Raw genomic sequence first — 14,638 nt, forward strand, 5'->3', positions numbered from 1 at the left:
AATTTACAATATGATCCTCATGTCTCTTCTTTTGAACCATGTCAGGAAGTTCTTCTTAATTTTGGGTGGAACCTCTTTTCCTCCAATTTGAATCCTTTGCTCCATGTTCTAATCTCTACCAGTAGAAAACAAATTTGCAGCCTCCTCAATGTACTTCCTTTCAAAGTGAGAATGTAGAAATGTTTCTTCACATACAAAACACCACAATTTCACTCAACATGCAACAGAAAGAAGTACAGAGTGTATATCTGATTTTTTAATTTAAAATATTTTTGCAGCATATAGAAAATGTTCCTAGGACAATAGTAAATGCACATCAGTAGTAAAACAATTTCTGCTTACAGTCAATTTGGCTTGCAATGCACAAGGAACACACAAAGAAAAAATGGAGGAGGAAGGTGGGGAGAGAAATATGAGGCACAAGTTCTTAAATTCAAGAATGATGGGAGTTGCATTCAAATACCATCTGCCAGGATACAGGTTATACCTCACCTACAGGAGAAACTAACATTTTACTAATAAAAAAAATCAAATTAGTACAGAACATTCCATATTTAAAAAATCAGGATCCCAGATCATCCAGGTTGATGTTAATTATAAACCAATTAGGATGGACCCATAATTGCCATAGAGGAAATGAAGAAACAGGCATATGAATAAATACTAATTCAAGTATTTTATATAACGTACGAGAATTGAACTTGTAAGGGACAAGTGCTAAAAGGCAGCCCCGATCAAGTTCCTCCCTAACCTTTAATAATATGCTATATCATTTGTCCCATGCCTGGCACCATTCGGCTACATGTTTCCAGGCTGCAGCCGGGTAATTTGACCAAACTGACACAATCCCTTACTTTTTATATCACTATAGAGGACCACATGTATTATGACAGTTGTGAAACACACAGCTAATGCATTCTCATCCACCTACTCCACCCACACCAGCAGTTTAACAAATGTTTCTACATTCATGATATATTATAGTGATAAACAAAAATTTAAACTTGTTTGCCAAACCTGATTTTTAAAGGAGAAAGACAGATTCTGAAAATATGTAATATTTCATTTTGAATTCACCTAACACACAGCATCCTAATGACTCCTAGGAATACAATGTAGTCTGCTTTGGCACTACTTTGTCATAGGTAACAATTGTGTTTAAGAGAACAAAAGAGTCCAGGCTATGTTTTTTTAAAAAAACAGAAGCAGCAAACCTGGTGGGCATCAAGATATCTGTGCCAGCTCAGGGACTAATCTACATCTTTGGCATCTTACCCCCTTGCCTGCCACAGATGGCATTTGATTAGAGGAAGAGATTGTGGAGCTCTTAAATCTGATCCTAGTTGTACCTCTGTGTCTTTCCTGCTGCAAGGAAAAACACAAGAGTAAAATCAGGAAAATACACAATAATGGCAGCAACACAACAATGCGTTGTTCTTTCCAGTTGTGTTTTTTGACCTGGGTCTCCACTTGACTTGGGCATATGTCAACACCACATATGTAATGTGGTTACATATATTATTTGATCTAAATAAATACTGTGTGCTGTGTTAAGATGCTTTTCTCATAGTCAAAACCATGGTTTTTGGCCTAAATCCAATTTAGGCCAAAAAGAGATTTAATATAAATTTTACCTTACATTCAACTATAAATTTTACCTTACATTCAACTATAAATTTTACCTTACATTCAACTACATTCAACTAAGAGATTTAATATAAATTTTACCTTACATTCAACTACTGATTCGAATGAATTTATTTCTACTGAGATTAACAGCTGGATTGTGGCCATCTGTTACTCTGTAAGCATACCCACCATACATCAGGCAGATAGACGGAAATATTTTTTTTTGTTTCTGCATTGTCCATTTCACATTTTCATTCTACTTCAGCAGACTAATAACTCCCTTTGTGACAGAATTTTCACAGACCATAGTTAGATTGCCTCTCTGGCCATTATACTAACTGCATAGACAAGCAACTTCATATGACTTGAATGTAAACATTACACATCATGTCACAATGACAGCATTCCAAACTTTCACATATTCCTGAGAAGGGAAGCAGAAGATACACCTGCTCACAATATAAGTACAAATAAAGATGTCATGAGACAAAACTAAACATCGAAATGTCCTTAGCATAAAGTTTAGGCTTTAAGAAAGAGAGTATGACCTCGATGACAAATTTAACCCATCAACGTCTCGCAGTTTGTATCACACACTGGCATACATACCATTGATCAAGTAGTCTAGCCTAGTGTATTGCCTTTGCTGAAGGGATTCAAGCATCCTTCTCCCTACCAGCACTGTAACCAAGAGCAAGAATATCACCCCCAAAAGCAATGCAGCAAAAAGTATACTTTGGTCACCAGAGAAAAGGTGGTGCTTTTTGCTTGTGCCTCCATCAGGCTTATCACCGTTTTTATTTTCCTGTTCATTATTAAGATGGTTGTACTGTAAAGAAGAGAAATGTTTAGTGGATAGGCTGAATGGCAACTGGCTGATCTTGCCAGCACTAGATCCAGAAGCAACTGATGGATCGAAAATGCTGGGGCTTCTTGGATTTACCAAAAGTGTATTTACATGATAAGTTGTTGCAGACCTGGCAGTTGTTGTACGGCCAGGAGATATATGTGAACTCACAGCAGCATCAGTACCAGTCTGACTGCCAGTGGTAGCAACTAGCAGCTTAACTGGAGCTTCTGTAATTGGAACAGTGTGCTGAACAGTCCTAACAGTGCTTGGTGGCAACAAGTTGTTAATTTTATGTGATGCTGGAATCTCTGAAATATTTCCCATTTCCTCTTTTGGATGTTGAGAATATCCATCAATTCTATCTGAGTGATCCAAGGTTTCCATCCTATTTGAAGCGGTGGATTTCTGCAAATGATCCGAATCATGGGAAGGGTTTGTTGCACTATAAGGATCAAGCATGGCAACTTCCGCAGACAGGAAATGACTATTAGTTGTAGGTTGGAAAACTATGGCTGTAGAAGGAGCTGGCTTGGGAATCCCTGTGTAAGAAAAGAAAAGAGAAATCTTTCATAAGATTTGTATTCGTCAGTGATGGGGACCTCAAGTCTCATCCACTTAATTCAGAATCAAGTGAGCATGTCTAAACTATAAGTATACATTAGCTTAACAGTCATGGCTTTTTCCAAACAGCTCTAATGATTTTACTGGAAAGTTGGAAATCCTTTCTAGTATTACCAATCCAAGAGATACTATACAGTTAATCCATTTGTTTTTTATAGGAAGGAAAGAAAGGGAGAAATGACTGAAATGCCATTAATTTTGGGACAACCACTAACAAGGCTCCTGCGTCCTCACCAAATGTACCTGTGGTGGTGGTGGTGGGACCGAGAGGTCTTTCTTTGGAAATGTTAGAACTCAGTCAGGCTCACACAGAGAGACAAACATTTTCAGAGAATGTGGATCCAAGCTGCATAGATCTGAAAAGACTATAGCAAGCACTTTGAAATCTGCCTGGAAATGAACTTCTTAAGACTTGCAGAGAAAAACTTTTCTGTTTGAGGTACAATAATGAAATTGAGCTCAAAGGCCTTCTCTGTTGTTACTAATGTGAGACACTTTTTTAGGAAAATCCTCTTAGTCCTTACGAAAATTCTTATTTAGGATGACATTATTTTAATTTACTTTTCTTGCTTGCTTTTGGGACAGACCCTTTTTATTGTATAAGTAGTTTATAAACCAAGTTAAGGTCCTAAAGTTTTTTAAAATAAAGATTAGCCAAAAAAGTACCCAATTAAGACACCGTAATCTGACATTATCAGTCCTCGGAAGAAATACATCAAGTGGTGTGAGATGTCTTGATTTTAAATTATTGTATGTGGAGATTTAAAAAGCTTTCAAAACTCAATCTTTTAAAGAAAATTTTTGAAAACTAATTTGTTGGGCGAGTGGGTTTATTAACAAAATACCCTCATCATAAATGTACAGCAGAGGAATTTATTAGCAGCAGCGTGACTCAGGACCAGTAGATCAAAGTGATAAAAAGAACAAGACACATCTTTTCTTTGTAGTAAAATAATATGGTTGCACTATTTACAAGCACTAGGTTTCCATAACACAAATAAATATACAGTAGCTTTACACACAGCATCTGTCACACTTGAGGTTTCTCTCACACTGAGGTTTACCTCACACTCCTCAGAATGACACTAGCTTTGGCCCACTAACTTTAACAGGCATCGGCCTACCCTCTTCAGGACAACACTAGCTTTGGCCCACTGACTCTACCAGGCTTTGGCCTACTAAATCATTCAGTGCTTGACTCACACTTTTGTAATAAAAAATACCCAGTTAATTTTTAATATATCTGACATAATTGACTATTGCTAAAAAAAATAAAAATTAAATGAAAACCAAATAAAAAATTAAAACTGCTTTCCTTCCCTCAGATGAATGGCTGTTGTTACACAAGTTTTGATCTGCATATATTTGCTTTAGTTTTAAATTAGGTTCGTGTTCACTCTGCTTTTATAATCATGTTGTAAATAGGATTGTTAGATGTTAAGGTTTGGTCCTTAGCTCTGGGCAAGAGGAAAGTGCTGGGTGTAAATCTCCAACTCAGCTAATGAGCAGCAACTTGCTACAACTGAGCAAGCCTTAATCAATTTGTTGATGCAGCTTGTAAAAATTTGCTAGGAAGTCTGAGTAGTTAAGCTCCATCTACACTGACCATTTAATGCAGTCCGAAGCTAGCTTCAAACTGTGGCAGCCAGACAACAAACTCCCACAAAAGTGCATAAAAGGAAGCCCTTAATGGAGATCAGGGCTCTGTGATATGTGTAATCATTTTCTGGGATTCAAACTGGTTCCAGGATCTCCTCTGTAATCACCAGCACAGCAAAATATATACCAGTTTGAAACTGCATTGAATGGTTAGTGTAGATAGAGTCTTAGTTAGCTTCCTCCTCTCTCGGTCCTTGTAGACCCAGGGCTCACCATTTGATTTACAGCTATCTTCTGGCAAGAGACAAGTTAGTTAGGAGTAAATTTTCCTTATCCCTATATAGAGGAGAGGAAACGATCCCTTTAAATCAGGCACGGGCAAACTTTGACCCTCCAGGTGTTTTGGATTTCATCTCCCACAATCCCTAACAGCCTACCTACCAGCTGTAAAGAATTATGGGAATTGAAGTCCAAAACACCAGGAGGGCCAAAGTTTGCCTATGCCTGCTTTACATCATCTTCAGCTAAGAACAGCCCCCTTTAACTATTTCAAAACAGGATTTTTTTTCTATGTGTGTATGTACATGTGCATTTTGAGTGACAAGTTGTGAGCCCCTATGACTGCTATTTCATTTCTAATGCTTAATGACATCACCAGAAGACATCCCTAGGACTCAGGTTTTGGTCTGGACACCCCAGAACCTGGGATGATTCTGAAATGGCAGCACTTAAATAGTGGGTTGGGTAGATCATGAAGTAGACACATTTTAATTAAAAAAAAAACGGTCCCAGAAATGATGAGCTCTTCAGTCAGTCAAATATTTATCATTACTTACCATGTATTATTCTGTAAGTCACCAGTCCTGATACTTGTCTTGCTGGGAAAATTTCTTTTGTGGGATAATAAAAGAGATAGCAATTTGGATAATTGCGTTTCTTTTTGGTATTAAATACTACGTAGTTGCACACTTTGTTACCTGGAAAACACAAGACATAAGCCAAATCTACATTAAAAGCAAATTTGCATGTGGTAACAAGCTTCAGTCTCTACATACAATAATTCTCAATCCTTTGTTTCCTGGTTTTGTTTTCTACAATATCCTGGTGGTGCTAGCTAAGAGAGTAAGTGAGGTCTCATATAACTCCATGCTTATCAGATAGAAGGATGACAGCTGGAGCTTCTATCTGATATTCTAATATAGCATGCAGTTAGTTAAATGGCAATCAATATACTTTTCAACTTAATCTACTTCACTTACATATATTTTTTTACTTCAAGTAACTTAGAAAAAACACATACGCACTGAAAATTGTTACAGTAGAGGTAGAGAGTTTATTGGGTAGACATTTCATCAGGATTATTAGGATCTGATGATGATGTAACTAGGACAGGATCAGAAAAAGTGGATGTGGGTGATTTTAGATTTACATCAGTAGATGATGCTGCAAATTTGCATTGAAAATTAAATTTCTGCTAAAATCGATTTTAATTCTTATTTAAAGTATTTTTAAAATTTTCTGCTGGTTGCTTGATAGTTCTGGTTGCCTGAGTTTTGGTTACCTGAGAATCTACTACATTTTGATTATACTTGGGTAAGAAGCATACCAGGGAATAACATCTTTAACTATGAGGATCCTGAAAAATGATAGATCACTCTAAAATAAATTGAAATGCCACAACTTTGACCGTCCAGATGCATAATTTATATTTTAAATAAGATATCACTGTCAGGGCACAAATGGAAATTGGAATGGTTTCCCATTGGTAAGGATGCATTTTATCACCCTATCTGTTTAATGTAAATGGATAACATATCATAAGAAAATCAAGATTAGACCCAGTGGAAGGAGGTGTGAAAACTGAAGGAAGAAGCACAAACAATTTAGGAGATGCAAATGATACCATGTTAGTAACAGAACCTAGTGATTAAATTTTAAGCATGAAAGTGCAAAATATAAAGTTCTCAAGCATAAAAATGTCAACATCAGAATCAGTATTTCCATACTTTTATGTATTAATATTAGTGAAGATGAAAACTTATTTGAAATGTTGCTGAAAGAAAGTTCTAGGAATCCATGGATTCCCCCTCCCTCCCCCCAAAAAAGGGTCTACAAGCAAATCAAACCTGGATGTCAAAATGACTAAACCAATGCTGTTGTACTTTGGATTTATCATGAGACCACACAATTTATTGGACGGGCGGACTGGGGGATGGTGACGGTGATGGTGATAATATCTGGTAAAATGAATGACAGTAGAAAAAGCAGGATATAAAGAAACTAAATCATCATCATCATCATCATCTGCCTGCAACTAAGAGCTGGTGGGATCGTGAGCCTGAAAAAGTTACAGGAAATGAACATGTCAAACTACTCTGGGACTTCCGAATTCAGACTGACAAGAGTTTTGGAGCACAATACTCCTGACCTCATGGTTGTGAAAAACAAAACAAAAACAAAGTATGGATCACTGATGCTGCAATCCCAGATGACAACAGAACTGACGAGAAGCAACAGGAAAAGCTTACATGAGGATTTAAAGATAGAACTACAAAGACTCTGGCACAAGCCAGTAAAGGTGATTCCAGTGGTGATCAGCACACTGGGTGCAGTCCCTAAAAACCTTAGCCTGAACTAACAAAATTGTCACCTGTCATCTGCAAAAGGCCACCCCACTCAGATCTGCATGCATTATTAGCCGATTCATCACACAGTCCTAGACACTAGGAAAGTACTACTGCAAGAAGCATAGTACAAAGTAGGCATATCTGTATTGTGTTAGTACAATGATTTATTTTGTACTGCTCTTTGTAAGAGCTTAAGGTCTTATGCTTTAGAAAGTAGCATATTCTTAATACATCTGTGGTTATGAAGTTATGGCCAAAGCTATTCTTAATAATATTATATTAAGCCAGCATAAAGATTTTTCCACAATCACCTGCCCTATGCAGAAAAAGAACTGAATTATTGTAAAGTCAACTTAAATCTGCAATACTGTACACTGAACAATCTGGAACTTTGTGTTAGTTAGAAAGAAATGTATAGGACTATGTTGGTAGTCTATAATGTATAAGGACCCAAAAGGAACATTGTTACCTCCAATTTTTCCTCCCAAACAGCAAATGTTAATACAAGCTTCTGGAGAGGCAGTAAAGATAGGCTCATTCCCCTGAATGCCTTTAGAAAAGGCCCGTTTTATATCGAGAGTGATGTTCTCCATCTTCTCTGTAGAACAAACTTGGCTTTGAGATGGCTTTAGCATGACACAAACCACCACTGTCAGCGCATAGACAAAACACTGGGCAATCCAAAGAGACATTTCTTTTGCTTAGGTATGATTCTTCTGAGCCATTCACATGTAGGACAGAGTCGTTTTAGGAAGGCTGCATTGCTTGTTCTAGTAAGAAAAAAAGAGACACTTAATTTTTAATGTCATACAAATCACTTCCCACTCCATAATATATTATATCAAGTGGCATCAGTGGAATTCTCTCCCTTTATCTTTGAAAATGCAGGCAGACCTTTATCACAATTTGATTGGAATTCAGTAATATTTCCATTTCCAGGTAAAACTGTTTCAAGGAAATCAATCAAGCACATGGAGTATGGCGTTCACTGAGAAGTTTCATGGTTCCCAAACTGTGTGAGGAGTCACAGAATCACAAAACCAAAGTGACTTTGAGTTATACTTGCACTATGTTTTTATAAGGTAACATTAGGCAAGCTGTCCTCCCACAAACCCTGCTCTCCCATTTACACTACAGGGATTACACATTTAGAAACACTATACAAATACCCTATTTTACCATATAAGAGTTGCCATCCTGTACTAGTCACACATCCCTTTTTTGGCCCCCAAAATCAGTATTTTCTCTTTTCTTGCATAATTGTCACAACCTTAATTCATCATCCCAAAGTAATGCTGGCAGATGATCTGCATACAGTGTAGTCAGTGGAGAAAGGTCACTTCCCCGCTGTAAACAGTCTCGCATTTAAAAAAGATGGGTGGGGGAAATTTAGTTTGTCTAGAACCATTTATAGCAGTGGTTCTCAGCCTGTGGGTCCCTAGGAGTTTTCATCTATAACTCCCAGAAATTCCAGCAAGTTTACTAGCTGTTAGGATTTCTGGGAGTTGAAGGCCAAAAAATCTGGGGACCCACAGGTTGAGAACCACTGGTCTAAAGGCGATTCCTATTGCATCTTCAACAGCCCACCTGACCACTTTTAGTCACTGTGCTTCACTTAGCTGAGTCCAAAAGTGCTGGATTGAAGGAAGTGACAATACCGACTCCTTTTAACTTAGTGCTTTCAAACTCATCCAAGTAAAGTAGCTAATGGGGGGAGGAGGCGGGATGCAGACAAAGCTGTTGTTTGTATAGTGCAGCAAGACACACTGAGAGGAAAACCTGGAATCATTCTAATGCTATCTAGACTGTCTTTCTCCATTAGCTACACTGTATACAGATCATCTGCCAGCAGTATAATTTTTTTCTTCACATATCACACTCCTCTTTTTTGGCTGAAAAAAGGCATGAAATGTGTTTATGTGATGATGTCAGCGACTTCCCTTTTTTCATTTAGAAAAAAACTGAAGACCTGGATGTGGGACCAGGCATTTGGACATTCTGGCAGCTAAAGAAAGACCTGATGATGAGCAGAAATTGACGGAATGGAATGGATTTACAGAACTCTGAACACTGAGCATGGGATTAGTTTACTATTGTGTTATGTACAGATGTTTTTAACCGGTTAACTGTTTAATTGATTTTATATATGTATGTATATGTGACATAGGCATCGAATTGTGCCTTTTTTTTGTAAGCCGCCCTGAGTGCCCCCTCGGGGGTGAGAAGGGCGGGGTAGAAGTAACTGAAATAAATACAAAATAAATGATAATAAGTATGATTAACAGCATTAAATTATTAAACAACTGTACAAGTTCTTTCCATCCTTTATCTGTTTTTCTCAGCCAACTAAAAAAAAAACTAAACTAAGAACTGGAAAATAAATCAGACAATGTAAGGGAATTCTGGTGAAAATCGCACAAGAACATGTTAGCGGAGTCCACAAATAAAAAACTGACTAACATCATTAGTTATCCTTTGGAGGGGTAGAGAAGAATGGGGGCTCTCACTCTGAGATGGTGCCAACATAATCAAAGAACTGTAAGGGAAGTAACAGAAGGAAAGGGGGTTGTGATAATAAAACATTTGGGGGGGGGGGGACGTTGCAATCACATGTTGGTTTGCTGCACTTGTAATAGGAATTGCCCCCAGCCATCTGTGAGGAGGTCTGTCATTAAACTGCTGCCACCAATTGTAAAGAAGACTGTATTAATGCCACCGAATGCCACCAAATGTGAAGGCGCGCATGGTAAAACACCCACTGCCACCTAATCTATGAGGGAAGCTGGGCAACGATCAATATCAGCCTAGGAACTACTTTACAAAGGAACTGTTAATTACAGAAGGCTTTGTTTCAGTGATAGCGTAGCGTTTACTTTCCTGGCCTGACTTTACTATTCCAGGCTGTTCAGCTTATAAGGAACTGTATCAGGCAAGGCTTGAGGAAAAAGTAACAAGTTTATTTTAACAGGAGTATAACAATGTATAACTGTTCTTCAAAAGAGGTACAAATCTTGATGGATACATTGGAAAGGTTTCATGAGTAAACTCAGGCAAACACTTCATAAGGTTTCACAGCTGGCACAACAGGCTTAAACCCAGCCAAACCTTGATTCTTAATTCAGAATCAACAACCCCCTGTACCGGGTCCTTCTCTGCAACCACTTTGGTCACCAATTAATTCCCTGAATCTCCAAGAGATTCAGTTTTTCCCTATAGCACACTGGCTACAGACACATTCCCTGAATCTCCACCAAAAGATTCAGTGTCCTCTCAGCAGCTCTCCGGCCACTGACTGACTTTTTAAAACACAGCTGCCTCTGAAGAGGCGGTTGGCTCCGCCCCTGTTGCTATGGCAACTTAGCTAACATCAAGCCACTCTCTCCAACAAAACATAATCTCCCATACTTACCATCCCTAAACCATTGTCCAAACTACACATAACCAAAGGAATAAAACTTACACATCGTCACACCATCTTTTTAAAATGTCTACAAATGACTGATCTTGGAAGCAGAAGACCTTCTTAATGTGAGCTATTAACATTTATAGAGTGATGACCAAGAATACATTCATATTTTTGCACTAATTTTACTGACAACGTGCTGGCTGGAGCCATCTAAAGTATAATCTATAGCTGGAGAAGAAGGCATTTTGGTACAATAAATTTTAAAGGAAGAATAGTCTCACAAGGGTTGTGAGAAATCCTTTGTCTTCCTTTCTCATTTATTTCAGCAGTTGCTATCTTGCTTGAGGCAATTTAACTCATGGAAATTAAAAAGCTAAAGCCACTAGTAAAAGTGAGACACAAATATAGGCCTAATTCAGGTATAAAGACCTCGATGGTCTTTGTTTCATTTGCTGGTTTACAGTCCAGAGAGTCCATTTCAGAACCTGAAAGCAACTGAAAAAAAGTGGTTTATCAAACCCAAACATCTTTTATTATGACATTTCTCATAAGCTACAATGAAAGACATTTGGAGTTTGGAAGCCTGGATGAAGCAACAAACACAATGGTCATTCCTATAAGTTTGCTGCTCTATGGCTGTGAAGAAACCTATCTCTGTTGTTTTGCCTGAAATTGACATTCAGTTAGATCTATGATTTATCAAAAATAAGAGAAAAGTTCAGTGGACTGGGTGTAACAAGCAGAAGTCTGGTAGTTTTGAAGACTGAACAACAGATTTTCACCTAAACGTCCATGTCCAAATGCTTTTATTGAAAGATTTCTGCACTGGGGGGGGGGGGGGGGGGGCTGACCTTTTAACCACTGCACACAAAATCCCTTTCTCCCTGACAAATGTAGCTTCACAGTAAGAAAAACTAGATTTTTATCTTTCTTCTCATCAAGAATATGGGTTTAAAAAAATGTACAACACCCAGTCAGAGGAAAGAAAGGAAGCAACTTTAGATGCATTGCACCCATGTTTTAAAAAACGCCCTAGGTCCACTTTCATGATTGAATGCGTACACTTATGAGTCAGAACATTGGGTGAGGCAACAGGTTCATGTTACAGAACAATTCAGTAAATAAAGCTAAGAGAGTGACTTGTACTTAAAGGCTGTCTCTGTATGATTAAGCCTGTATTGTTACATCCTCTTAAATAAATAGAATCCTGCTCCTTAAAAAAAAACCCATAACCTTATTGCTTAGTGAGTTCGGAGTATACAAAAACTGAAAGGGGCATGCTATACCACCCTAAATTTGGGAGGTTGAAGGGCTTGGGCTAAAAAAAATCCCCCAATCTGTATACCCCTGCTCTTAATAAAGACACAATCATAATTTGACATTAAGAGGAACACATTGTGCACCTGTCCACCTTCCCCGTTGTGGAAAAGGATGGTGTGTATATTCATCAGTTCTATTAGGTTGTGAATGTTTTTTGTCGCCATTTAGAATCATAAAATCAAAGAGTTAGAAGAGACCTCATGGGCCATCCAGTCCAACCCCCTGCCAAGAAAAAGGAAAATTGCATTCAAAGCACCACTGACAAATGGCCATCCAGCCTCTGTTTAAAAGCTTCCAAAGAAGGAGCCTCCACCACACTCCGGGGCAGAGAGTTCCACTGCTGAACGGCTCTTGCAGTCAGGAAGTTCTTCCTCATGTTCAGATGGAATCTCCTTTCTTGTAGTTTGAAGCCATTATTTCGCATCCTAGTCTCCAGGGCAGCAGAAAACAAGTTCGCTCCCTCCTCCCTATAACCTCCTCTCACGTATTTATACATGGCTATCATATCTCCTTTCAGCCTTATTTATTTATTTATTTCATTTATATACCGCCCCTCACAGCCCACAGTCAATATCAAAAATGTAAAATACAATTTAAAAACAATCAATTTAAATATAAAACCAAGTAAAACAATCAATATCAATAAAAACATATATCAATTTGAGTCTCCTAGTTAAAAGCATTATCCAATAACAACGTTGAGTCATTTCATTTTTCTCCATGTCTGTTATATTGTGTCTGCAAAGGCTTGCTCAAAGAGCCATGTCTTGACCTGCTTTTGAAATGTTAAAAGGGAAGGGGCCGATCTAATATCCCTAGGGAGGGCATTCCATAGCCGATGGGCCACCACTGAGAAGGCCCTATCCCTTGCCCCTGCCCAACCGTACTTGTGATGAAGGTGGGATCGAGAGCAGGGCCTCTCCAGACAATCCCCTTTATCAGGCTAAACATGCCCAGCTCTTTAAGCCGCTCCTCATAGGGCATGTTCTCCAGACCCTTGATCATTTTAGTATACAAATTAATTTGTATACTTGTTGACAGTACTCAACCGGAGAGATCCAAGGTCTCACTGAGCTAAAATTTATTTATTTATTTATTTCTCGCACTTCTACCCTGCCCTTCTCAACCCCCGAGGGGGGACTCGGGGCGGCTTACAAAAAGGCACAATTCGATGCTGGCACAACAACAAGGTAAAAAAGAAAACATAAACAGTAATTAAAACAATTAAAACAATCCATTATACATCACAATCCCTAAAAACAATCTAGTGCTCAACGTTTATCAGCTCAGAGTCCGTAAATTCGAATTCCACATTGTCCAATCCATCAATTCTAGTCGTCGCTTGTGTCTTATCTATCCGCCAGATTACCCAAAGGCCTGGTCCCAAATCCATGTTTTTAATTTCCTTTTAAAGGAGAGGAGGGATGTCGATGACCTAATTTCCCCGGGGAGTGAGTTCCACAGGTGAGGGGCCACCACCGAGAAGGCCCTGCTCCTCGTCCCCACCAATCTCACTTGTGATAGAGGTGGGGTCGAGAGAAGCGCCTCCCCAGAAGTTCTTAAACTCTGAGGCGGGACATAGAAGGAGATGCGTTCAGACAGATACGCTGGGCTGGAAACATATAGGGTTTTGTAGGTCAAAACCAGCACTTTGAATTGTGCTCGGAATTGGATCGGCAGCCAGTGGAGCTGACATAACAGAGGGGTGGTATGCTCCCTGTATGACGCTCCGGTGAGTAATCTAGCTGCCGCCCGCTGGACTAATGGAAGTTTCCGAACAGTCTTCAAAGGCAACCCCACGTAGAGTGTGTTGCAGTAATCTATTCAATGAAACAAACTCCAGAATTCCACAGAATTTAAAGTGGCGTAGTAACTCTGTGAAGTGTAGTGTGAGAATCTCCCCCAAACAGTTTAAAAGAGCCCAGAAACTACATACCATTCCAGTGATTCCGGCCCTAAAAGCCTTCGACAATACAGTCGGGTTATGACTGAAACCTGTCCAACTGAAAGAGGGGAGACGCAGGGCGGCTGAGAAGGCAGGGGTCTAGGAAGGCAAGGAGAGGGCCCAGAAAGAAGCACCTGGCGGAGGAAAGCGAGGGCGACTCCTTCTCTGTGGGAGACTGGGCTAGGCGCCCAGGGCTGGCCACCCCCCTCCACCTGGAGTTGGGCTCTGCTCCTACCGTTCCTTCAGGCGACAGGGAGAACCTCCAGAGAAGTGGCCTAGCCGTACCAAAGGGGCTGGGAGGGCTGCTTCTCCTTCTTCTCCCTCAGTTTCCCCGGCTCCGTGGCTCGGGAGAAGGCGCCACAGGAAGGGAAGCCCGCCCCCTGCCTGGAGCCCAGCCCAGCGCAGCCAGCCTACTTCCGGGATACCCGCACCGGAAGTCAGCCTCTTCGTGTCTCAATCCCGTGGAGTTCTTCCGGCCTTGTTTCATTGCAAGCTGCTGAGAGGAGACTGGCTTAGGGGGAGGGGCGTAGCTGCGTCGGGCTCCCGACTGTCAAGTGACGTCAGAGGGCTCGCGCGGCATTCAGGCAGCCAGAGCGCAGGCGCGTGCCCAGCTCCTTCCCGGCTTCTCGCTGCTGCCGCTG

At 39.8% G+C, this 14,638-nt stretch overlaps 1 protein-coding gene across 3 annotated transcripts; it reads right to left on the reverse strand.

Moving 5' to 3' along the window:
• Positions 1–243: 243 nt before the first annotated feature.
• MANSC1 (MANSC domain containing 1) lies at positions 244–14,479 on the reverse strand. 3 transcript variants are annotated; one of them, XM_060778104.2, is made up of 4 exons: positions 14,233–14,479; positions 7,796–8,096; positions 5,536–5,676; positions 244–3,018 (listed from the first exon to the last, which is right to left on the reverse strand). In XM_060778104.2, exons 2-4 carry the CDS (start codon positions 8,016–8,018, stop codon positions 2,219–2,221), a joined length of 1,164 nt encoding a protein of 387 aa, XP_060634087.2. In that variant the 5' UTR covers positions 8,019–8,096; positions 14,233–14,479; the 3' UTR covers positions 244–2,218. The 3 variants fall into 3 exon arrangements, with proteins under 3 accessions (XP_060634087.2, XP_060634090.2, XP_060634088.2); XM_060778107.2 differs by having other exon boundaries at positions 14,132–14,479; XM_060778105.2 differs by having other exon boundaries at positions 13,989–14,479.
• Positions 14,480–14,638: the final 159 nt, after the last annotated feature.

This window comes from Anolis sagrei, chromosome 5 (assembly GCF_037176765.1).
Source record: "Anolis sagrei isolate rAnoSag1 chromosome 5, rAnoSag1.mat, whole genome shotgun sequence".
In the NCBI taxonomy this organism is placed as follows: Eukaryota; Metazoa; Chordata; class Lepidosauria; order Squamata; family Dactyloidae; genus Anolis; species Anolis sagrei.